This window comes from Colius striatus, chromosome 2 (genome assembly GCF_028858725.1).
Source record: "Colius striatus isolate bColStr4 chromosome 2, bColStr4.1.hap1, whole genome shotgun sequence".
Classification (NCBI taxonomy): Eukaryota; Metazoa; Chordata; class Aves; order Coliiformes; family Coliidae; genus Colius; species Colius striatus.
In genome coordinates this window covers 897,163-924,329 of record NC_084760.1, presented here as the reverse complement: position 1 = coordinate 924,329, position 27,167 = coordinate 897,163, and the positions used below count along the sequence as shown (strand labels likewise).

Here is a 27,167-nt window from a genome sequence, read left to right as displayed (position 1 = left end):
TGGTTTGTAGGACTAGGCAATACAGTGGTTTTGTCCTCCTCTAACTATGTATGTCCAACTTGTCAGGCTGGAAACCCAGTGCTGTACCAACATTGGACAATGTCTTCTCGGATTCGCTAGAGGCAAACAAAGGGAAAGGACGGAACCAAGAGAGCAAGAAAAATCAAGGAGGATTGATTGGGGCATGCTGCAATGTCAAAGTAACACTGTGAGAGGGGGAGTTTAAAACAACAACAGTGGAGGAAAAAACATGGAAAAGAAAACAGGAGGCAAAATGGGCTGAGTTTTACACTATTTAATGCTATTCACATTGAACAGCTCTTTCCAGTTTCCCTCAAGTCCTATAAAACCAAGTAATTTGAAGTCACAGTGTTATACTGAAGGTGGTTTTATAAGTCATTACCTTTGCAGATTCAGGCTCCATGTGCCCTTCCATTAAGGGTAACAAGCTCTTCCTCACCTGAAGGTCAGCTTCTTTAACTGAAGCTCCCGCTTTCATATACAGTGCAGGTCTGCCACGACCCCGTAGAGCTCAGAGACTTTCAAACTCTAATGGCTCAACAGAGTATACTTCCCTTTTAGCTTTTTCCTGAAGGGCCAGTGCAATTTAACACTAGTCTGGATTTCTAGTTGTATGAATCCACGTTCCATAAACACCAAAACAAAGCTTTACTGCTCCTCTCTTCCCACAGACCACCACTGATAGTTTTTAATGCCCAGAATTTCTAATGCCCTCACGTGCTTCCACCCTGAATCTGGGAATTTTCTAACCAAAGCCCCAGAGCACAACACTAATTGAAATTTCAGCCATGAAGCCATGACCTGAAATAATAAGATGCAGCACAACAGAGCAGTGTGTATAAATTAGTAATTGACGTGTAATTTTAGCTCTGGAGTGACTCAAATTTTGTAAGTGAGGCTGGAAAATAAAGGTTTTAGGTGTAACTGCTACATCCCCTCACATATTCTGCAATATAGAGTAATTCCTGGCTGTATGAGCAAGGAGAATATGCAGGAATTGAAAATATTTATCACGTTGCCACTACCCAAATCTGCCAACATTCACATGTGTAACTGGTGTATGAACACAAAACACAAACAGCATCCCTACAGTAGCACACCACTTCTGCCTGCAGAATGAACTGCTCGAGATCCCACAAACTCCACCAACATCCTCAGTAACGTCTGTAACTAAAATAACCAGTTCACAGAATCACAGGAGGGTGGGGGTTGGAAGGGGACCTTTAGAGCTCATCCAGTCCAACCCCCTGCCAAAGCAGCTCCCACCTAGATCAGGTCACACAGGAACGTGTCCAGGTGGGTCTTGAAGCCCTCCAAGGAAGGAGCCTCCACACCCTCCCTGGGCAGCCTGGGCCAGGGCTCCCTCACCTCTGCACTGACACAGTTTTTCCTTATGTTTAAGTGGAACTTGTGTTACAGCTTTGTTCCACCACCTCTTGTCCTGTCACTGGGTAGAACAGAAAACAGTGCTGTCCCAATCTCCTGACACCCACCTTTTAGCTATGTGTCAATATTAATGAGATCCCCCCTCAGTCTCCTCTCACCTAAAGTTCTACTCTTGAACTTTCCTGACCCTTAAAGTTTCACAAAATGGATTACAGACACTCTCAGATAAATTAAAATGCATACAATATGTAGCCTTGCTTCAGCAAGAATACTATGTAAGTAATCTCAAGAATTGATTGATAATAAGCTAAACATGAGCAGCAATGTGCCCTCGTGGGCAAGAAGCCAATGGCAGCCTGGGGGCATCAAGAAGAGTGTGGGCAGCGGGTCAAGGGAGGTTCTGCTCCCCCTCTGCTCTGCCCTGCTGAGGCCTCATCTGGAGTCCTGTGTCCAGTTCTGGGCTCCTCAGCTCCAGAGGGACAGGGAAGTGCTGGAGAGAGGCCAGCACAGGGCCACCAAGATGATCAGGGGACTGGAGCATCTTTCATATGAGGAAAGGCTGCGGGACCTGGGGCTGTTTAGTCTGGAGAAGAGGAGACTGAGGGGGGATCTTATTAACATTGACAAGTATCTAAAGGGTGGGTGTCAGGAGGTTCGGACAGCACCTTTTTCTGTGGTATGTAGCAACAGGACAAGGGGTGATGGGAAGAAGCTGCAACACAAAAAGTTTCACTTAAACATAAGAAAAACCTATTTCAGTGTTTGAGTGAGGGAGCCCTGGCCCAGGCTGCCCAGGGAGGGTGTGGAGGCTCCTTCCTTGGAGGGCTTCAAGACCCACCTGGACACGTTCCTGTGTGACCTGATCTAGGTGACCCTGCTTCTGCAGGGGGGTTGGACTGGATGATCTCTAAAGGTCCCTTCCAACCCCACCATTCTGTGATTCTATGAATCTCTACTTTGAAATGAAATTGTGGGGACCCTTAATTCCTCACTGGTCCTTGGATGAAGGATGACAGTTTAATGGAAGTTTTCATTCTAAGTCAAAGTACATCATTAATGACTTACATATGCCTTACAATACAAAGAGGTATTACTGTTTCAGTCACCCAGAGGTAAGGTTGCTGGCTTATGTGGGAATCCCTCTTGTTGATGAACTTGCCTGGAAATCAGCAATATTTATTAACTCTCCATCAGCTCTTTGGTATACAAATTAGATACCCTCAGTAAGGTGGTAATGACAGGTGAGAAGACAATGCAAGCTGTTTGTGAAACATTGCATGAGGTCAGGAACAGAGCTTCTCGTGTAATACCTGGGTCATAACTGAGTTTTGTGCATTGCCACCTGTCTTCAAAACTTACAGCAATGGAAGCTAAAGAAAGGCAAAAATCCAAACAGAACACAACAAGCAGGCTTGAAAGAGCAGAAGAATAAACCCCCCAGTATTTACACTGGAAGGAGTTGTTGGGGAAGTGTGGATCACTGCTAAGACACGGGTCAGCACCTGCATTATGCATCACTTGTTTTGGTCTCCTTTGTATTGGGTTTTATTTCTCTCTGTGCTATATTTTAATTGCTTCCATTTTACATCATTGTTGTCATTATTTTTACCCCATTTTATTTATTACCCTGTCCTTCTCTCAACCCACGAGCTTTACTCTGTTTTGCCCATTCTCTTCCGCATCCTGCTGGAGAAGGTGGAGACGAGCGAGCAGTTGCGTGGTGCTTAGTTGTTGGCTGGGGTTAAACCACGGCACTTGGTCATCACAGACAGCGACTATAAACTGCAGTGCCTCTGCACATCAACAGGTACCCACACTGGTCTCAGTTAAAACGACCCGTAACCATCACTCAAGGCTCCTTATGGGTAAGACCTGCAAGCAAAGCACGACCCATTTACAGAATAACACGTGAATCACTCTGAAACATGTGAGTACACGTTGACAAACTCTCACAACACAAAGCATGTGTCTTCCCTCTGAGGCACTGTCCCCAGTGACAGCTGCCAGATTTAAGTTAATGAGAAAGCTCCAATTGATTTCAACAAGACAATGACTTTACGCCCCGTGTCAGCTCAGTATGAGACAACAAACGAGGGAGGGAGGTGGCACAAAGCTCTTCTGAAGCTTCCTTAAGCAACCTACAGGCTTTAGTCAGCTGTGACTGATGTAGGTTTTCCATGGCAAAAAGATTTAAAGCAAAAGCCCTACAAGGAGGGTAGAATAAAACTTTCAGTCAGGGCCATCCATCCGGACCACATCCTCTCCCCATCTCCCCAGCGACTGAGGCACTGTGTTTGGCACCGACAGATCCTAGAGGGTGCTTTTTGTTGCTGGGAAACACTGGAGTGAAGCCACATCCCAGTTACCTTGTGGTTTGGATTTGTCTCTGGGGTAGTTTTCCACATTTCACAGTAGAAGCTTATCAATCTGGTCGTTTGTGTTGCAGCCAAGTTCCTACTCTCTGCCACGCTTCTGCACCAGCTGTCTCCACAGAGTGCTTCCTCTGGGCTATACACAGAAGGTCACAGGACTGCTCCTCAGAATCCTTCATGCCACACAATCCTTCACACACTCACCTCACAAGCCAAAGCCCCAAGCCTGCAAAAGCTCTGGGCACTCTGAAAACCACTACAGGGTTAACAGAGCACGCAAGCTTCCTGACAGGCAAGACAAACATGTGGGATTACTCATACCCATGCACATTCTGGACATATAGTATCAACAACTCTGTGGTGTTCATTCCAGACTTTCCTTCCTGGTTTCACTACAGTGCCAAAAGATATATTTCATTTGCAGTAATTCCCCTTCCCAAACTCTTCAGAGTTTACCAATCAGCATTGTGGGCTGGCGTGGCCAGGTTGTGGTGGCAGTGGGACACTGAGGTGGCTTCTGTGAAAAGCAGCTAGAATCTTCCCCTGCATCTGACAGGGCCAATGTCAGACGGAGCCACTGCTGACCAAGCCCAAGACAATTAGGGAGGACTCCACTCTGGAGTGGGTGGATTCCCAAAGGTGACTGAGACCCCGTGGGAAGCCCAGGCTGGAGCAGGCTCCTGTTGGACCTGTGAAGAACACTGGAGCTAGTTTGCTGTCAGGACCTGCGACCCCGTGTGGGATCCAGACTGAAGCAGTTTGTTCCTGAAGGACTGCACCCTGTGGACAAGACTCACACTGAAGCAGTTCATGAGGAACTGCCGCCTGTGGCAAGGACCCACGTTGGAGAAGGTTATGAAGGACTAACTCTCATGGGAAGGACACTCCACACTACAGCAGGGGAAGTATGAGGAGTCCTTCCCCTGAGGTGGAAGAAGTGGCAGAAACGAGGTGCTGAAGTGACCCTGTTCCCCTACACTGCTGGGGAGGACGTAGAAGCTCAGGAAGAAGCAGGGGTGGGGGGAGGTGTTGCAAGATTCAGTTTCTGTTTATCATTTCCTTACTCTGTTTTGATTGTTAATAAATCAAACCATTTCTCCCCAGGCTGAGCCCATTCTGCCTGTGACACTAATTGCTGAGCCATCTCCCTATCCTTATCTCCACTCACGAGCTTTTTGTTACGTTTTCTCTCCCCTGGCCAGCTGAGAAGGGGCAGTGGTAGAATGGCTTTGGTGGGCACCTGGCACGTAGGCAGGGCCAAACCACCACAATTAGCTACCAGGTTAAAGGTGTGAAGAAACACTCTATTTCTTTCTTGGAATGCTCGTTCTATCTGAAGGAAAGGAAGCAACCGCCATGCACTGAGATGTGCAGGTGTGTACAAGGTACAGGAGCACTGCTAGCTCTGCCCCTGCTTGTTACATGGCAACTGAAATGGAAGGAACTGTTGGAGATCACTCACCTCATTTACAACACAATTGGGAATAGGTCTTATTTCTCAGCCCTCCTCACTCAGATGACCTGTGCTGATTTTCTTTCCACTGTCACAAGCACAGGGCTGGGTAGAAGTGCCACTCTCAAGCTGTCCTGCTCCACCAGTGCTGGGCACTTTTGGGGAGGTGGTCACAGTTCTGAAAATTAATGATTTAACCATCTAAAGACAGAAGGTTTACCCTGTGCCTTAGAACTAGGGTCACGGTGTCTGTAATGATGAGTCTGTACTTTCCATTTCACAGCTACCTTTTAACTGACTCAGCAGACCGACTTGCAGCTATGTGGTCACTCACACAGAATCACAGAATTGCAGAACCTCAAGGGTTGGAATGGGCCTGGAAAGCTCATCCAGTGCAACCCCCCTGCCAGAGCAGGGCCACCTAGAGCAGGGCACACAGGAACTCATCCAGGTGGGTTTGAATGTCTCCAGAGAAGGAGCCTCCACAGCCCATCTGGGAATTCAAAGCATGATTTCAATGTTTGATGTGCACCTCTCCTATGGTTCTATTTTAGACTCCTGGAAAATTAAAAGTAACACTTTATAAACAATCTCCAAAGGAGAGGAAATGAGTCTCATCACACTCCAATACGTGCCGAGGCCCTCCTTCCATTTCATTTTAGAACAGCTGTCATTTATTTCAACCCCACAGCTCACAGAGCAGAGATCTAAATTTACCTCAACTTCGTGTGAGATGCCTGCTGGGAGCTGTAAACTGAAGCGTGGGTACAACCTCATCACAGGAATATGTTTGTTTCTTCCCCTGTATTTCCCAAATTAGCTTGTTTTTAGACAGCTCTGAAAACAAAAAGGTCAAAGCCAAAACAAACATTCTACCTTGAAGAACACGTGGAAGAAACCAAATTACACTCACACTGCCTCGTAGGCATGAGTGTTCATTTCTCACTTAGATTACATTAGCTATAGCACCTTCCCTAAGAATGCATGAGGGTACCTTGTGGAATTTCTCTTTTGGCCACCGATGGACACTGGCAGAGCTTCACAATTATTAGTCCTGAATTTGTTCTAATAAATCTATCCATTTCTATAGGTGCATGGTACAGCTTTTATGTATTATCAAATCTAAGTTAACACACAGAAAGGAAGAAGGCTATGGATACCAGGCAGATCACACTGGGGTACGAGAGCCCTGAGCCAATTATCTATATATCCCAGTAACAAACAGCTGCGACCCAGGGCACCACTAACTAGAATGTTTATAAACAAACCCTGCTACAGCTAGTTGGTGAAGAGTCCCACACACAGGTGAAGCTGGCCACGCAGCAATACTCCTTTGCCCTTGGATGACTGCTGCCTTAGCTTCTGCAGAAGGCATTTCATCACACTGTTATCCCTGCATCTCAGACTCAAATCCCCTTGACTGCAAACGGGACAAGACAATGAATTATTGCCTTCTGCTATAATTACGTCTTTCTAAGATAAATCCTGGAATGATTAAACCAACATGACATAGAGACTTGCTTGCCTCCTGCATGCAGTGAAGGAGTGCCTTTTGTACTTATCCAGGGCTACAAGCTCCTGAGCACAGCTCCCTCATCTCGGTGCTGAGGATGCAATACCAAATCGCAAACGTCTGCCACAGTGAAGCAACTGAGTGATTCACACTTATTTTACTGTAGGGCTAAGATCTGCTTACAACTCCTCTTCTTACAGAGACACTCCCATTTATTAATTTAATCCAATTCCTTTCACATATCACTCCAAAAAGCTAGAGAGAGAAGTGGACGCAGCATTGCCCCCTCTGCCTTCACATTCAAATCCAGTGGAAGCTCAATGACATGCAACAGACTCCTCAAAGTCACTCTGATGGTTTCATGTCACAGGTAATGTTTGCCTTCAAGTGTCTAAATGCCTGTTCTGTTTACAGGCTGCAGGCCAGTGTCCTCAGCAAACCCATTTACCTCAACTTCCAGTTTTCTAACTGCAGTTCTTGTTGCTACTGTGTAGTCCAGGCTGCCTTTAAGGCATGTTGCATGCTTCGAGTTATTCTTTGCAGGTGCACAAACAGCACGACTTTGCTTTCAGAATGAAACTGAAATGGAGTTGAGCTAAATACTGCAGTGTAGTGAAAAGTAGGCGTGGCCTTTTTCTTACTTATGTTATAGAGTCACTGGTTAAAGCCATTTTGGCTGCCTAAAGCTCATCTTGGGTAAATACAGACACGGTAACCACATCTCATGTCAATCACATGTTTCTGAGCCATTCTACTTGGACACTCATCATCTCTAAGTTGATTCCTCAGTCCCACTTTATAAACAGTTGTTCTCAACTTCAGCGTGGCTTCACAGACTGTCAGCAAACTTGCACACAATCAGAAACTAGACTTGGAATCAATTTTTCACTTGGACCTATTATTTGTCCTCTGCTTATGACTTGAAAGGCACTTCATTTAGGATCCAGGTGGGTCCCAATTCAAAGAGTTCACAAGCTTAAGACAAAGATTTGTGATGCACCGAGCTCTAACTTGCTACTTTTATGTATATCAAAACTCTTGCAATATTCTAGAGCCAAGCTGCTTGCAAGGTCACTGCAGTTCTGGCTGTACCCAGAGCCATGACTGATGTCCCACCAGGGACATGGCTTGTCTAGGCTGTGGCCAAAATCACGCAGGACACACTGTGAAATGCAGAGAGAAACACAGACATTTTTTTTGGTGTCTGTAAAACCAAGATCTTAAGAGGAATTCTGAAACAGTGATCTAACAGGTCTGTCTTAGTGAGGAAAGACACAAGTTTCTATATATACACATATCAAACCACACAGACGCTCTACTCATCCTACACAGCAGCTCTTCACCAGAAGTAGAAAACACAAATGAATTTGCACAAAGACGGAGCAGAGACTCTTTGAATAGCTATAATTATGCTGGTCAGATAAATCATAATTGTATTTTATACTGTATGGACAACAAGAAAAAACAGCTGTCAAAAAGCGCAGCTCAGAAGAGGCTTTTCCTGTATTATCCAAAACTACTGCTCGGTTTGAACAGAACTGTCCTCACAACGACGGGATTAAAAACCCATTATCTTTATTTTAATTACATAAACCCAAAGATTTATGTTTTGAACTCGTTTTTGTACTTAGAGAATACCATGCCCTTGAACTTTCTTGAGGCTTTTCCTTCCAAGTGTTGCCATCTATTCCTATCTAAGGAACAACAGAAAGCCCCATCTCGAACTCTGGCCAGCTCTGCTCACAGTGCGCTGCACTGCCAGGTTTGCTCTTTCCCTTCCTTCTGCATACAAAGTCCCTCTTGCTGTAACCCACGAACGCCTAGTAAACATCTAGCAGAAAGTACATTCCCCCCATTTCCTACAAACACAGAACTAAACCAAGGACAGATGAAATCACTATGGCCACCACACAGGGTGTTAGATGGAAGGAAGGAGAAGCAGATCCTGGGTCTCTTGAGTCTCACCAAGTCTTACAATTGCAAATCCTAACCAAAATTTAAACACAGGAAAAAAGTAAGAAGGGCTGTGCAAGATCATTCAACAGACTAGTTACTGAGTGAATCTGAAAGAAGCAGAATAGAAAGTCTTTAACTTGACATGAGCTCTCACCTAGAACATCTCTTTCATGTTCAGGGACAAGAACTTTCCATTTGGATTCCTCTGGGTCACTGAAGTCAATGTTGATTAACCGGTAGTTGGGAGAATGGCGGTTTGTCTTGAAAGTGAACACCGTTCCTTCATTGGTGACATACTCATACTCAGCCTCAAAGTTATCTATCAGCTTCACCCATTGAAGAATTCCTGCAAGAGAAAACATACAACATAAATTCTTTACCTCCCTAAACATAAAATTAATGCCTGAGGGCAAGGTCTTCCCGACAGCTGCTGTAGGCTCTTTCTGGAAGAGCAGCAGTGACCAGTATTGACTCAGTCTGGAATACAAGACTCATGTTTTACTGTTTTGCAATAGGTTGAGAGGCTAGAAGGAAATAAAAGCAGCAAGGTTGGGTTAGATATAATAGCTTGTCGTATCTGCAACCAAAATGACTATATTTATATCCATCAACCAAAGTGACTATTATAAGCATCATACATTAGCAATGCTGAAAAGTCATAATCCTTACAGAAACTAAAGCTTTTATACCTTAGAATAACATTTGGCACACTCTCTGCCTCTTTCCATAAACTAAAGGTTGGGTCTTTGCTGAGTGTAAACAAGCAAACTGCATGAATCTGTTCATGGAACTGTAATACAATGTTTGCATCAATAACTCAGCACGCCAGCTTATTTGATGATATTAAAAGCTGAGCAGGATAATGGAAGTAGATCATAGCTGAGCTGTAATTATTCTAAGCTTAAAACCAGAACAGAGTAATTGAGGAAGCAGTGAGATGGCTATGGTCATTTTAAACCCATTAAATGTAATAAGAGAGTATAGCCTAGTATGTCCATATACTTCTTCTCTCTCAATTGCCACCTGGGTTTAAGAAAAACATCCCTATCTCTCCATTCAAAGTGATACATTGGCCAATTAAATTCTACTTGTCACACAACTTTCCTGACAATCCAGTCAACTTAGTGTCCACTGTCTAAGTAAAGCATCTGCATGTTAAACCTTGATTTTCATGAAGGGCCCAAGCTTTCACAGAGATTTCACATTGAAGAAATATTCTAAGTCCCTCCAGCTGCTGGGAGTTCTATCAAGAAAACTTGCTCTGATGCCCTCAGATCAGGCTACAGTGAACTCTGATATACAGCAGTGAACTCGTTTTAAGATCTCAAGTCACACGCACAAGCGTTTTAGTACACAAAAACCCTAACAATTTGTGTTTAGTACCTGCCACAATGAAACCACCCTGCTAAGGAACAAGGCTTCATAAAAAAGAATCCCTAGACAGTTGAAAAAAGCCCCCACTTTTTCAAATGGTAAATGTACACAAGTACTGTAGTCCCCACGGCTGCAACAGGAGTTAGATTCTGCAAAGAAAAAGGACAATAATGTGACATTAGGGATTTAAATTGCTGCTTTGCCACTCATTCATCCACTCCCAAATGAACAGCTAGTAAAAAAAGCAGGAAAGCTGATATATTCCACTGGGATACACTAAGTTGTTGTTGCGAAATCGAGAGTGTTTACCTTGTTAAAGTGGATGTTATATAGTCCTTAGAAGACAAATACTGCAGATGAAATACTTCTAAACCATTGTCTCACTGGAGTGGTTAAACATGCTGATATCTAGTCTAAGTTAAGAGGTGGTAACAAGGCAGTTACAGGCAGCTGAAAGAGACTTTTACACTGGGCACATTCACTACTGTGCAGAGGTCTTCCAAAGAGAGGAAGAAACCCTTTGCAATGAGACAGATATTAGACACAAGAGGATGCATCTCCATGGCTGGCTGCAGCTGAGCCAGTTGGGGCCTGTGACTGGAAGGGATGTTCTAGCATTGCTTTAGATCACCCTGCTCAGCTAGAAAAACAACCTGGTGACCAACATGGCCAGTTCATTGGGCACTTACAGGGCTGAAAACTGATGGGGGGCAGGGGGACGAGAGGCCCATTTATCCCCAGGCCTTGCACAAGGAGGGGCAGCCCCACACAGCTCCCCTGCCAAACACCCTGGCCTGGCTGCAGAGCTGAGCTGACACCTAACCATGCCAAAGAGAAGTCTGCCCCTCATCACATTACTCCTAGCCTCTACTCCTCCTAGGTTCTGCTTTGCATCTGCCCTAGTCCTGAGCTGGATCAAGGAGTTATATGATTGAAAAAAAAGAACTGTGCTTTGTCTTTTGCTGCTTGAAGCAACTCACTGCTTGGGCCCTACGGACAAAGCAGCCAGAACACAGACATCAGTGGCAAAGAGGAAGGCTGAAGAGGAGCCTTCAGCCTCATTAGCAATGAGCCATATGATAAGCTTGGTTATAGCAGTACTGCACCCTCACATTTTCCCTCTCTTCCATCAGTACGTCCTCACCTTTGTGCTTGGTTGGCATCTGCCCCAGTGAGTAGCAAAGCTGATTAAATCAGCTAACCTGGAAGAACTCTAAACTAGTCTCTATTTTATGGGGGTCCTTCTCCCCATGACAGATCAGGCAGTCACATCACCTAATAACAGGGCCAGATGAGTCAGGATTCCAATGAACTCAACAAGAGAGGATGGCGTTAGGTAGTCTGGGAGCCCGAGAGGATAGATGAGGCATCTCTCATTCCATGGCAGCAACTGCCTAATCTCTAACTCATCCCATCAAACTGCTCCCTCCAGTACCCAAAAACGCCCCAAGGAATGGGCAAAGCAGCTTTTTTTATTAAAGACAGCACATTACACCAGGAGGAGAGCTTGCTTGAATGAACACAATTTGAAGCATAAAGCATAACCTGTCAAGGGTTCTGTCTTCCTGGATGTGTCAGGAATGCATTTACACGTCTGTCTAGACAGAGACACAGACGTGCATTTCTAATTCAAACTCTCTGCAAGCCAATTAAGCGTAACTCTTCAGTTTCCTCATGTCTGTCTTGTGTTTACACGTGTGACTACTGAGTATTATGGAAGGCAACTGCATGCAGCTTCCACTGGGCCTGAATTTAGGATGCACGACTCTGCAGTAACTGGTTAGACATTCAACAGCACGGTGAGCTGTGTACTGAGGGCCTCAGCACCTTCTCTGTACCTGTGTAACAGAGTACACCTACAGAAGCTGAATGAGCTGGGCTGAGAGCTATTATCTAAGCATCAGAAGAGGAGGTTCCAGTGACCAGAGGTAGCCATAAAAGCAGTTCAGCATGGAGTGCAGGTATGGGAAAGTGTGCTTGATCATGGAGGGCCCACATTATGACTCTTGGAAGAATAATAGACATACCTACACACAATCTGGATGGGACAGCTGAAAGCCTCCCAAGTAACTTGTTGCAGCACTATGTCACATGCATCAGTTCTCAAGTGACCTGACAAAGTCAGTGAAGGTACCGATGAATGTATAGGCACAGTTGAAAAAGCAGATGCCTTACTTCAGTGTATATAGCTATGGAAACACAGAGATAAATTATCTGGTTTCCCTGAGATGACAGGCATCTGGAAAGGGTTCTGCATGGCTGGATGACTGACAGCCTTCCCAGGAGATAAACAAGATGCAGGAAATAGGGGCTCAACATAGCCCAGAAGTAACAATAAAAGGCTGAAAACACAGCTTTTGTATAAAATGACCTATGAAAATACCTTATACTTTATACACAAGAGCATAATAAAATCTATAACCCAGTGAAGGATTGGTGGGAGCTGTGGTGCCTGAATCTTCTGTCAGAGCAAGGATGCTGGTCCTCAACAGGGCACAGACCACAGCCAGCTCTCCACTGTGTGACTGAAAACTCATGTGATCAGCACACCCACTCTTACCAAACGGCCTGAGGCACATGCACACATCCCATCATACGTGCTTCACCTCTGAAGCACTTCAGCAACAGGGGCACCAAACCCCCTCCCCATCTAGAGGCAGGTGCCTTAGGCGTCTTGCCTCAGTCTCAAGCGCCGAGCAAACAGCCTCTCGGTAACAAGAGGAACAGCCCATCTGCAAGTTATGACTTCAAACATCTTCCAAGAACAAAGCAAAAGACTGGCACTTAGTTCATTCTTCTTTAAAAGGAAGGAGAGAAGGGGAGAGGTGAAGAACTGCATCTTCATAGTGATTTGCAGGTTTAACCAGCAAACCTCTGAGAAAACCTGTAGAGAAGTGGTATTTGTAACCCAGGTTCCCTTATCCTTACCACCAGAGCCACTGAAGATTCAGTTTAATCCACACAAGCATACAACGAGACATAATACATGGGAAAAGCAGAAGGTTGAAGATCTTGACGCCTTACTGTGACTGCTGCTATAACCTAATCCTTTCCTCTGCCAGCCCTTCCACTACAGCACACTGCTGAACAGCTATGGATGCTGTTACCTTTGTCCTTTATACCAGCCAGTTACTCATCATCAAGTATCTGCCTTACAACAGGAACTGCAGGCAGAGGTTAATAACCTTTGTTCAATGGACAATAAAGCCATGACACTTAACAGAAAATCAGAATCCTACAGACCTGGCCCTTCTTCTGCAACATTTAAGAGCAAAGTAACACACAGTACAGAGTTTGTCAATGGAATTTTTGAGGCCATAAAAGATGAGAAGGGAAGTTACATCAGTAAGCATCACAGATGAAGCCCTTGGTCTTGTACTGGCCACCAAACATAGCAAAACACTAATTGGTCTGCTGAGAGATCTGTGTGATGAAGCAGATTCATAGCTGAACAATGACAATTCCAGGAGGAGGAAAAGCTAATTTGAACAAACTGATCACAGCAGCAAGAATGATCACAGAAAGCCTGTCACCAACCCTCTTTCAGACAGAAAGGACAGAGTGACTGAGAATCACTATGCATCACTTCACAAAATGTTCTCGATAGTTCCCTCCACGTTTCATGTTTGGTGGAAAGGCCAAACGATCCATTTGTGGCAAATAATCTCTCAAATGGCTGGCTGGAGGGACAGGGCTTAGTGATCCATTAATGGCAGGGGTTCTATCTGATGTGGTGAAAGGAGTTTTCACAAGGTAAACACTTTGTCTTTTTTCATGTACTCTAGCAGTCAGAACTACCAGTTGAAGATCTGGTAAGATCTTGTTTCAGCGGGATCTCGACCGGCTGCAGAGTTGGGCAAAGAGGAACCTCCTGAGGTTCAACAAGGACAAGGGCAGAGTCCTGCAGCTGGGAAGGAACAACCTCATGCACCAGCACAGGCTGGGGGTGACCTGCTGGAGAGCAGCTCTGCAGAGAGAGACCTGGGAGTGCTGGGTGATAATAAACTGACCATGAGCCAGCAATGTGCCCTCGTGGGCAAGAAGCCAATGGCAGCCTGGGATGCATCAAGAAGAGTGTGGGCAGCAGGTCAAGGGAGGTTCTGCTGCCCCTCTGCTCTGCCCTGCTGAGGCCTCATCTGGGATCCTGTGTCCAGTTCTGGGCTCCTCAGCTCCACAGGGACAGGGAAGTGCTGGAGAGAGGCCACCAAAATGATCACATAGTCACCCAAGAGAGCACAGGGTCACCAAGATGATCAGGGGACTGGAGCATCTTTCATACAAGGAAAGGCTGCGGGACCTGGGGCTGTTTAGTCTGGAGAAGAGGAGACTGAGGGGGGATCTTATTCACATTTATAAATATCTAAAGGGTGGGTGTCAGGAGTTAGCCCACTGCCTCTCCTTCCTTGCCTATCCCTTATGAAGGGTTCACAGCCATTCACGCACCCCACTGTGTGAGTCACCCCACCCCATTTCCATAATGGCAGCCACATTACACTTTTCCTGCTGCACCGTGGCTTCCAGCTTCTCCTATTTGTTGCTCTGCAAAGGCTGCAACTATTGACAGACAGATGAAGATTAATCTTTTAATTTGCACCACTGCTACTTTTATTAGCCATCAGCTTAATTGTCCAAAGTTGTGTGGTTGAAGGTGCAGTCACTGTATAAAAAGCACCCGAGTTTTCCACACAGAAGCATGTTTTCATTGCTTACACTGCCTCACTAAAGCAAGTCACATCTATCAGACTTTTACTGAAGAGATTCCTCAGGCCCTAAAAATCCACATGCACTCAAAGGCTCCCAAATTTCTGGTAGTATCTACAAGAGGAGAATTTGAAACCTGGGCATTTACTCCACAGTTTGTCACAGTACTAACCCACAACAGTTTTTATGTTCCATAAAAGACAGACGGATAATGTCACAATACACAGTGAGCTTCAAATGGGAAGAGGCTGTTTCAGGGTGGTGTGTTCCTCTGGGCATGGCCCTTCACTCAGACATCTACCTCCACATCCGAATCTAATTGATTTTTTGAATCATGCAATGCTCAGCTTGCTTTCAAGCTCTTGCTCTTGGTCAGGCAGCTATGCAAATAAACCCTAGGGGTTTTGTTTCCTCTTCTTCACAGCCACAAACATCTAATGAAGTGTCTCACTCCGGTCTCCAAAGGCAAGAGAGGTTTTCAAACAATTTGGACTCTCTTTGAGAGCATTTGCTCTTATCTGTTGGGATGTGACTTCCCCTCAGACATTGACAAGTGAGGGAACACTGGAGAGCAGATATTAAGGTGTCCCTGAAAGGAACGCAAGCTGGCTGTGTTTGTACTGAGAGGTTCTGCAGATGATGGATGGTGACTACTCAGTGATCATGGAAAGCTGATGTATTTGCAGTTTAAAAAACAAATCCATGGAAGGAGGCAGTATTTATTACTCTGAGTTTAAAAGTTCAGACGTGTCAAGATATATCAAAGATTAGGCCCAGAAGAAAGAAATCAAGCACTTTTATGAGCAGAGGTTTCTCAGGCAGTTTCCAGGCTTCTATTTTACTCCCATTTGGATGCTCACTCAGTGGCAAGAGAATATGCATTGCTTAGAGAGAGTTATAAGCTATGTCCTCATGCAGCAGAACACAGCAACAGAAAGGCAGGAACCAAAGGTGAATTTTCTCTCTCTCACAGCACACTTTCTCTGATACACACAAAATGAAGCACTAATATAGAATCTAAAAAGTAACTTCACTGTATCATTTATAAAGGTAGTGTCCAGTCAGCAGCAGCATGAAGGTGTCCTCTCTCAAATTAATAACAACCTATTTCATTTTACTGCTAATGATTTGCTTCCAATTAAAAAACAACCCAAACACTTCCTTGGAGCTCTTCAAGACCCATCTGGACATGACCCGATCTAGGTGAACCTGCTTCTGCAGGGGGGTTGGACTGGATGATCTCTAAAGGTCCCTTCCAACCGTACCATTCTGTGATTCTATGATTGAAAGCAAAACTGTTTGGTGCCACTTAAGGGATATGAATATTTCTTCTTAAAACTTGTTCTTGCCGAAACTTCCACATATTTTCCAAGGTTCCACTGATTTCCTTTCCCTGCTTCCCAGTGAGCTAGCATACAACAGCTTTGTTTCAATATCGATTGTTTTGGTTTTATGTTATTTCGATCACAGAAATGTCTTTCAAAAAGGGGATTCTCCCTCCTACCACCTGCTAGCTGATATCTACTGCCTCCTGACTCTCCTTTTTCTCTTGCTCACTTTCACTACAGAGGTTTTCAGGCTCTGCTGGGCAGCCTCACTCATCCCTTTGATGTTACTGTACAAAGCACTTTTCATTGTCTTTTTTTTTTTTAAAGAGAGCCTTAAAAACTAAACCACAGAGCTCCAGATAACCCTGTTTTCAACAAGAAGTGGACAAACAGCACCTTTGCTTTCCACCTACCCTCAGCCCACATACAAGGTTTCTTCAGTGCTGAGAAAAAACCAGAACAATCTTCTACACAAAGGCTGAAATTAAAATTCTTACAGCTGATATCCCTGCTCTTAAACTCCTTCTGCAACCTGTCTCTGCCAGTCTGGCACAAACGAGTTCCAGCTGACAACAACAAAGCTGTGAACCTCAGCTTTTGCTCAGTCTTTATTGCGTCTTTCCCAGCTAGTGGTGCTCAAACATTCTACACTATCTCCTCTTCCCACATACCACCTCCCACCACACACAAACTGCCAATCTCCAAGCAGCCCAGTACCAGGCACAGGAGCCCCTACCACTGTCCCCTCTCCCCAAACTCCCTGAACCACCAACCTAGACAAACCTGTGTTTAGCTTCTAGGCGTTGCAATCCCTTCCAACCCAACGACCCAGGCTGTGCTTTCCAACAAGCCATCCCTCTCAACTCTCTGCATTCCAGTAGTCACAGCAGCCCAGTAGCCTTTCACAGTTTCTGTGTGCCCAGAGGCTGTTACAAGAGCTACTTTTGCTCCCCATGCTGCCTTATATCCTTCCTTTCTCACTCCAGTTCTCATGCTTCAGCTCCCTCGGGAAGAGAAAGGGGGGCTCTGCCCAGAGCTCCAAGTCAGTGACTCGTAAATCACCTCTGTAATGCTCACAGGAGGATATTATTTTTTTTTACTGGGCTTCTTAGCTGCCACAATAATACAAACTAAAGAAAAAGGTCAGTATTAAGAACAACTTAAACAAGAACAATCAGTCATGTCACGTTGGTTTAAGTTCACAGCCAAGGATGATGAAAGAGTTCTCATATGCTTCTTGTTGCACACCAATAGATTTGTGCTAAATCCCCTCTCCCCTGCACCAAACCATCCATTCAAAAGAATAAATAGTTAAGGCTGACAATCTAATCAAAAAGAAACAATCTCATTTCTCAAGAAAAGGGAAAAGCAACATTATTACCTGGCACAGAAGCAGTAAAAGGCAGGCTACAGAAAAACCACTGCTGGTTTTGTTTGCTTTGGGGTTTATTTTTAGGTGGGGTCTTTTTAGTAAGGTGTGCAACTAAGTTTGCTAATATATAAGTGCTTGATTGGTGTGTATCCAGCTGTTTGGCTAATATGAGGCATTTTCAGACATACCAAGAACAACAGTTATGCTCAGCTGCTGGGAAACGCGTGTTGTGTTTGCTTTGCATTAGACTCCTAAATGTTATACGGGTCAAGGCTAGAAAATCCTACTTGTAGTTTGGCAAGATAAGTGGAGACATCTCAAGTCTGGACTGAGGGATAACCTTCTGGATGTGAACCCACGGTGCTGTCCCTCCTGACACACTGCACAGTTGTTATACCTCTGCTACTGAAATCCCCTAACACAAAATGCAGCTCTATTAGATGGTTTCAGTGGCTGAAAGACTGCTGAAATCCTAACAAGAATCCCATCATTTTCATTTTCCCTAACCTTCCTAAACCACATCCCACAGCAAAGAGGCAAGCCTAAGGGGGAAAGGGCCCCTTTCAAGTGTAGAAACAAGCAAGCCAAATCCTTAAACATGTTGAAATAGTCTGCTCCCATTTGTAAGTTCATTTCCTGCCCAAGGCAGGGCAAGTTAATTTCTACTGGTCCACAGCTGCTGAAACACCCTGAGAATCAATGAATGCACAGGCTACAGCCACCCTCAGTACAGCAGGGCTAATAAAATGTCACGCTAGCTATCCAGTAAAAACAGGATAGGCACGTTACAGAGCACAAATATGGAAGAAGGTCACTATTGAAGCAGGTAAGAAAGTGTCGACAGCATCGTTCTTTTCAATTGGATAAGCCTGTCCTGGTGCATTAATCTTTTCAAAACAGGCAGAAACTAATTCATTTCATTTGAAATAAAAAAAGAAAGACTTTTCTTGCTATAAAAACACACAAGTAAAAAGGGAAGACTGTGCATTCCTTCCATTTGCTGGGGAGAGAAGCATCTGAACTCCTGTAAGCTCCTGTTACGAGCTACACTGTGTCGCTCAGTAATTCCCACAGCAGCTGACTCATCTCTGAGTTCTGTCAGGCAGGTATTTGCTAAGTGTTGTTCATTTCCACACATGAAAAATACTGTTTCGTTTTGCAGTCCTGTTTCTTCTTTCTTCCCCAAGATGGACCTACCCCCCTGCCCTCACTCTATCCTGTAAATTTAAGCAAAATAATTCCACCAGATTGTTTGAGGGAAAAGGATTTTGGTTTTGGTCCAAAACGCCAAAACTTAGTTCTGAGCAGGCAGATGCCTAAAGACACAGGTAAAAACATCTTCAGGAGCATTGCATTGTTCCTCTAATATACACTAAACCAGAAACAAACCCCACAAGTGAGCCAGGTGACGTTAATCCTGACATCCCTCCCTATGTACAGCATTTACTGCAGTGAGACACTGCAAGGTAACTTTCTACACTATGACATTACAACAGAAGTAAATCCCTAACTATGGGAAATTAGCTGACACCAGACTTGCAACATGCCACAAGCATGTAACCTCTTCCTACTGCAGACTAGAGCATTAGAACAAACCCCTGGGGATGAATGTACTAATAAAAAACTATATCATAATCTCTACATGACAGGGAAGGCTTAAAGTTGTCCACACTTACATGAAATCTGTCACCTCTCAACCTCTGATTACACCCACTGTAGTATTGCCATGTTGCATGGAATTGTCCAAACTTTCTTCTCAAGGCCTTCTTCAAATGGGAAACGTGATAAAAGCAATTACTACTTCTAAACCAGCTGGACAGCACATCATCAAAGCGATCCACACTATCAATGCTTTCATGGAAACACAAGTGTCCTTTCACTTGACACAAGGGTCTGAAGCTGCCTGTGTAAGCACAATTGTTTACTGTGTAACCTGTCAGCTAGACTGAAGCTACAGAAATGAGTTTGTCACTAGCTTCTTCAAATGGGCCCTCAGTATATCCTCCAGGTCTGCATAAACTGACTGCTGCCTCCTCTACGTGAGTTCTCCTCTCCATGCTTCCATTCTCTAGCAACTCCAGCAGGGCCAGAGTTCAAGCCTGTGAATATCCCAGGCAGGCTGAAATCCAGGTTCAACAAATGACTCCAGATTCACACTCTTGGTGAATTAAGGTCTGTAAGTTCATTTTGCTGATGCAGGCACAGCACAATGCAAAGTTGCATTTAGTTACTACTAAAACATTGGAGGATTTTTGTTCATTTCCTAGTCCAATATGGAGAAAAAAAATACTACCTATAAACCAGAGACTTGTTCTTTTTTTCATTAAAGGGAGATTGGCACTTGAAGGGAGACACATGAACTTGTAAAAGGAATTAAACATGGAGAAGTACTAGTGGGGTAGAAAGAAATGGAACATACAGTGGCAAGGCTGCTGATATTATCTCCACTTTTCTTTGTGAAGTTTTGGACAAACTACAGAGCTTAGGTGGAGAACTCCATTCTTCTGAGAAATAACAGGCAGCAGAATGCTAGCAGAGGCAGTGTATTTTCTCATAGGTGACCCTGCTTCTGCAGGGGGTTGGACTGGATGATGTCTAAAGGTCCCTTCCAACCCTACCATTCTGTGATTTGAATCTATATATTTAAACACAAAGTATTTCATGCCTTTGTCTTAAAATGAAGCAACACTTACAAAGCAAGAGAACACATACCTGAGATACCCTGCGACTGTGTGTGCAGATCGCAGTACCACAGCCTGTTCACGGGGTCACACCCTTCACGGACTGACAGTAAGACATAGCGACCATCGTCTGATATCTGCAAAAAGTTACACCAAGATCAAAGACAATTCATCCTCTGGGGGAACAAAAATCCAACTTGAAAGCTTAGTTCTTAAACCCCTAGCTAAGAACAAACCGATGCTACAGACAGCAGAGTGAGCAGACGTGTACGGGGTACGGGAACTCACCGAGCACCCACACTCATTGCTCACATACGTAACAAAAGCACAGCCTGCAGACGTCTCAGGAATGAAAACCAAACCCCAGGACCTATTGCTTTTTGAAACTCATGGTGGAAATAAAATTTATGACTATCAAAAGTACCCCAGCTATAAAGGTGTCTCAATGAGTCAGGGTGGATCTCTGCTGCCCCATGGCCTCCATGGCTGCAGGGACAGGGTCTCACCATGGGCTGCAGGGGAACCTCTGCTCCGGCATCCCGAGCACCTCCTCCCTTCCTTCTTCACTGACCTTGGTGTCTGCAGGACTGTCTCTCTCACATACTCTCGTACCTCTCTCACAGCTGCTGTACAAGGCTTTTTACCCTTTGTTAAATATGTTATGACCAGCACTGCTGATGGGCTCAGCTTCGGGCAGTGGTGAGTCCACCTTGGAGCTGGTTGGCATTTGTTCTGTCCAACACGGGGGCAGCTCTAGCATCTTCTCACAGAAGCCACCTCTGCAGCCCCCCCAGTACCAAAACCTTGACACATAAACCCAGTACAACTAATGCACAGCATCAACCTGGCATTTCAGTAACTAAGAATGGACTTAGTAAAAACAGACTAAAAGCACAACCAGCTGAGCAAAAAGAGAAAAAAACCCAGCACCAAAACCACAAGCTGCATTAAAAATCTCACAGTCCATGGGGAAAAGTTTAATTGAGTCCATTGTGCTGAACACAAAGCACTGTTTAGCCCTGCAATCAATTGCATACACAGGTGAGGTGCTGAGAGATATGGATTACTCAACTACAGTACTCAAAAAGAACCCTCCTACACCAACAGCAACATAAGTTTATGCAGTTCAACAGAAATGTCTCAAAAGCTACGAGGCAGTGATGTCTGGTGATGCAGGTGTCCACTTTCTCTCTAGTCACCAACTCAAATGTCAGCATTCAAATCCAGTGTTAAATTGTGCAAGACTATTTGCTGACTTAGCCATCTCTGTGGAGACACAACGAACTGTCCATAAAAACCTTCTTGTGAAGACCTTCTTGTGCAGATGTCAAGAAGGTCAGGAGAGGCACCAGTGACATGCATCTCCATGAAAATGTGCAACTGGAGATACAGATGTGTATTCAGGTATTTGAAGAGATGCAGAGAGGCACTAGGACTGCACTTGCTCATCAATCAAAGGGAAAACTGTGCTGCTAAAACTGTTAATGCTGAAAGAGGCATTTATCTCTGTCTGTGTTCTGCTGCCTGTGTAAGCACAATTGTTCACTGTGTAACCTGTCAGCTAGACTGAAGCTACAGAAATGACTTTGTCACTAACTTCTTAAAATAGGCCCTCAGTATATCCTCCAGGTCTGTATAAACTGACTGCTGCCTCCTCTACGTGAGTTCTCCTCTCCATGCTTCCATTCTCTAGCAACTCCAGCAGGGCCAGCGTTCAAGCCTGTGAATATCCCAGGCAGGCTGAAATCCAGGTTCAGCAAATGGCTCCAGATTCACACTCTTGGTGAATTAAGGCCTGTAAGTTCATTTTGCTAATGCATGCACAGCTCTACATGTGCTTTGGCAGTACTACCTACAGAGCAGTAGAGTTTAATCAGAACAATACCAGCTGCTTGAAGGGAAAAAACAAACGTAGTTGCTCAAAAAGGCAGGACAGTGCAAACCATCACTTGGGCACTTGGCACGTGGCAAACATGCTTGCTTTGCATAGCTGCTCTGTTGGTTGCTTTTTTAAAAGCAGAAGGTGACCACTCACCTATTTATATACTGCTATACAACAGAAAGAATTACCCAAAGGGGCAGAGGGTAGCTGTTTGCCTTCAGGTATCTGCCAGAAGTCCATCTCAGAGACAGAAAAAGGCCGGCAGCTTAGTCCACCTGAATGACTGTCACTTAACTCACAGCAGACCTTCCCTCAAGTTACCAAGTGGTGGAAGTAATAAGGTGTGTTTTCTGTCACACAGCAGTATGAAAATTCTTAGAAACTATCCAAGCTGGTAATTTTAAGGCTACTTTTGCTTATTGTGACAAACTAGATGACACAGAGCTTTGGTTTCTGCCACTTTCACTACAATTACCCCCACAAAAACCTAATGCTGCTGCTAAATGAATAAGATACAACCACATCATGCATTTCCCAATGAACCCTCTTGGCTTGCTTTTTGCACGTGCATGTGCACACATGGTAACACTTGCAAAGTGGTGTCTGCTGGTATGTGAAGTCATCAGTGAATCCTTCTTTGCAAACATACCTTGCTTGCTAGCAAGGCTTCTGGAAGTGCAAGTCCATCAAAGAAAAGCAGGAAGTAACAGGAAGTCATCAACTAAAAGTTTCTCTCTTCTGACTCAGCTGTTCTGAGCATGTTCCAAAATTAACCAGATCTAGATGATTTATGAACAGCTGATACAGAAGGCTGTTTCCTGTCCATACTCTTATAAGACAATGCCTAATGGAAATTCAAACCTCTAGTCATAAAATGTGCATATCAGTTCTGGACACTTTCCATTTGGCTCTGAACACATCTTCAAAAAACCCAAATCGTATTCATACATTGTAATTACTTCTCAGATTTCCTTTGGTTAGTACTCAGAACATTAGTTGTGCAAAAAAACCCCTATAGAATTAGTCATGCAAAACAGATTTCAGCAGGATCAGGTTCTAACTACAGTGCCACTCCAACAGAAACAGTTCTGAAGACACAAGGAGGGCACTTCGTAGAATAAAGAGGTCTATGGAAGCTAACAAAAAGCCCTGAACAACCAAAGACTCCTCAAAAAAAACCCCCAAAAAAGTGTTTACAAGGTATATTTCCTACAGGCATTTTGTCAACAACTGATCACAGCACTAAAAACATAAGTCCATGCAGCTGAAAGCTCACAGGGTAAACAGAAAAGAACACAAAAAATCCCTACTGGGTGAAAAACCCTCAGTATATAAAACAGCTCAGATGGCTTTAACAGGGCAGCCTGTCCAACTGAGGCATTTTGCTGTCTCCTTCTTCCCTGCTGAGGTGAGGGAGCACTGGCAGGGGCTGCCCAGATGGGCTGTGGAGTCTCCTTCCCTGGAGACATTCCAACCCAGCTGGATGAGTCCCTGTGTGCCCTGCTCTAGGTGGTGCTGCTCTGGCAGGGGGGTAGCACTAGGTGAGCTTTGCAGGTCCCTTCCAGCCCTTGAGAATCTGTGATTCTACATCCAGAAACGGAAACCACAATTAGGTGACTTCTTGTTTGAAAGAAGCATCTTCAGTGGTTTTGGACAGACATTAACTGCAGGTGTCAGTTTTAATTAAGCCAGGGACTGCAAAATGCTGCTTAAACATCTGTTCATTCTTTTTAAACCAACAGGTTTCTTCCTTCTCCTCACCGACTCATAAAACATGTCGAATAATTGCACAAAGTGGTATGCACAAGTAGGCTGAACTCAGGAGTGTGACAAACAAAATCCTCTCAGTCATGGTCAGAACCGACATAAGTTTGTTCTCTAATGCCACGAGTTCATGGTTACAAAGCACTGCTCATTTACCCAGGAAAGAAAACTTGTTTGTAGATTTCTGAGGATGCTGTTGCAAGGGCAACTCAAAACATCTGATGACAGCAAATCTGAGTGGACCTAGTGAGTTCTTCCTTCCACATCCCCAGCTGGACCAGTGCAGAGCTGATAGCAGTTTATGTTTAATATGAAGTATGATTTCCCAAAGCACATTGCTGGTGGGATGCCAATTAGGTCTGTCTGTCTCTATCACTACAGCTATTCCTACACAGACGAGTTCTACAACCCAAAGGAATTTGACAGAAACAGGACAAGACTGGGATGACTGCAGCACGTTTAAGTGTTCAGCATTGTCCTGCAGATTTAGACCTCCACATTGCAAAGTTACAGTTTGATGAGCAAAGATTTGCAGCACTACACCAGTTTATGCCATCTCCACCTCTAGCTCTTCCTACTGCTATGGTTGTTTGAATCACAGATTCTCAAGGGCTGGAAGGGACCTGGAAAGCTCATCCAGTGCAATCCCCCTGCCAGAGCAGCACCACCTAGAGCAGGGCACACAGGAACTCATCCAGCTGGGCTGGAATGGCTCCAGAGAAGGAGACTCCACAGCCCATCTGGGCAGCCCCTGCCAGTGCTCCCTCACCTCAGCAGGGAAGAAGTTTTCCCTTGTGTTTCTTTGGAACCTCTTCTGTTCCAGCTTGTCCCCATTGCCCCTTGTCCTGTCATTGGCCATCACTGAGCACAGCCTGGCTCCAGCCTCCTCACACCCACCCTTGATGGGTTTGTAACATGAATGAGGTCACCCCTCAGTCTCCTCCAAGCTGCAGAGCCCCAGCTCCCTCAGCCTTTCATCACAAGGGAGATGGTCCACTCCATCATCTCTGTGGCCCTGCACTGAGCTCTCTCCAGCAGCTCCCTGTCCTTCTGGAACTGAAGGGCCCAAAACTGGACACAATACTCCAGATGTGGTTTCACAAGGGCAGAGTAGAGGGGGAGCAGAACCTCTCTCCACCTGCTGCCCACAGCCCTTCTCATCCACCCCAGGCTGCCATTGGCATCCTTGGCCATGAGGACATGTTGCTGGCTCATGTTCATCCTGCTGCCCACCAGCACCCCCAGCTCCCTTTTCCCCTACACTGCTCTCTAACAGTTCATTCCCCAGCCTGTGCTGGTTGCATCCTTTCCCAGATGCAAGACTCCACCCTTGCCCTGGTTGAATTTCATTAGACTTCTCTTCGTCCACCCCTCCAGCCTGTCCAGGGCTGGTTGGATGGCAGCACAGTCTCTGGGGTGCAGCCACTGCCCCTAGTTCAGTGACATCAGCAAACTTGCTGACAGTGCCTCTATTCCCTCAGCAAGGTCATCAATGAATATATTGAACAGTACTGGTCCCAGCAACCCAAAAGGTTATGTGTTCTGCTTTTATAATAGCAGTAACCATCTATGAGGATCCACAGCAAAAGTGAAGTTAGATATTCTGTCTACTAGCAGCACATCTGAGACCAATAATTCATACATAATTAAACAAGAAAAAGAAGAAAGAACGGGAGAAGGCTGTTGGGTTTTCAGACTTCCTGGTTTTATTACTCCTCAACTAAAACATCAATAGGGGAGACATTACAGTGCTTTGCTTCTGCATGACAGCAACCCCAGTGAATATTAATGCTGGTTCTTTGAGTACTACCTGGGTAGTCACCAAGGCAAGATTCGGGACAAGGAAGAGCTCTGTATTTAGTTCACAAACAGGGACCCTTTGAGTGCACAGTATTATACTAAGGCAGCTACATACACATATAATTCCTTTTTAAGCTAACCAAGTAAAAGTTTTATCGCCTTTGCTCTTTTTCTTATTAAGGTGGAAAACCCTCACCCCTTGTAGAATTTGCTTCTGCATAATGAGAGATAAAAAATTAAATAAGCAAAATTCAGTTACTAGAGAACATGCCTGTGCTGAGGGAAAGACAAACTGACTTCTGTAACTGCACCCATCAACGCCATCATAACCTGGAACCTGCTGCGCATCTGTGGTCATTTCACACACTACTGCTCTTCATGCACTAGTGCCCTTTGCATACGGAACAAGGCAACTGTCATTGCTATCTAATGCATTTCCAATAAAGCACAGCAAATGAATCACATACGAAAAAAACCTCACCCCACCAAAGCTCACAGAAGTCACAGACAGAAACAAAGCTTTCAAAAACACCCCAATGGTCAAATCGGCAACGGGACCCCCTGCACACAGTTGTGTGTGAGATCAGATCACCCAGAAAGCAACATGGGAGGCACCAAAGAGAAAACCTTGCAATGCACAGCATTAAAAACTAGGAATTAAAGCTGGCAGCAACAATAAGCTGCATTGTAACACTGAATTTTCACTCTGTGCTGTGTGTGTAACAGCTTAAAGCCACCCAACAGTTTAAAGCTCACCACTAACTAGACTTTTAATGTCTTTAACTGTTAATTCAGGAACGTCCCCTGGCACCACAACAAACGACTGTAACAGAGGTCACCTCCTAAACTTCAAGTACATGTCACACAGATTTCGGCATACCATTGAACCTGAACCTTCTCAGCTCAGCTGAGAAGAACCTACACGCAAGAGGCATTTCAGACTGATGCAGAAGTTACCTGCCTTGTGTTATGTATCGGTATCTTAAAGCTCCCTGTCAGAGGAGCACAGCACTGAACACAAATCACAAAGCACATGCCTCGTGCTGAGAAAAAAGCACAAAATCCTGTACAATTTGCCAAAACCTTTGGTCTTTTTGATGAGAGCAATTACACTCTGCACAACACCTAACATCACAGATGGGCATGTGCTCCCATGCCACCAAGCTCTGCTTGCACAACAACGTCAAGGAGCCCTCACTGATATCTCCCAGGCTTTCAAATTCCACTCTTATTAACTCACAATTAGAAAAATCAAAGCTACTTCATCCCCTAAGAAAGGAAAGCAGTTTTTTCGTTAGATAAAATGACTGTGAGGGGTTGTTGTTACAAGGAGGTGGGCGCTTGTTTGGTGGTTTTTTTAGAGACAGGAACATAAAGCTATGTTCTGACATCACCTTTGCAGCGGTGCCAGAAAGTCACTGCAGCTGGCATACAGCTCCTATCACGTTTCATAGCATAGCAGTTATTTCAGGAGATGAGGTTCAGGGCAAGAATTCTCTCTCATTAAGTGACCTCCTGCGACTGCACACTCCAAAGCCCCTCACGTTGGTAGCTGAAGGCTGAC

At 44.8% G+C, this 27,167-nt stretch overlaps 1 protein-coding gene across 1 annotated transcript in view; it reads right to left on the bottom strand.

Moving 5' to 3' along the window:
* Positions 1 to 27,167, bottom strand: part of PREP (prolyl endopeptidase) — a 100,351-nt gene that overhangs the window by 53,163 nt on the left and 20,021 nt on the right. Inside the window, exons 7-8 of the mRNA XM_061990467.1 lie at positions 20,189 to 20,294; positions 8,856 to 9,047 (exon numbers count right to left, since the gene is read on the bottom strand). Of these exons, the coding sequence (XP_061846451.1) occupies positions 8,856 to 9,047; positions 20,189 to 20,294 (298 nt within the window). The remainder of the gene's footprint in view (positions 1 to 8,855; positions 9,048 to 20,188; positions 20,295 to 27,167) is intronic.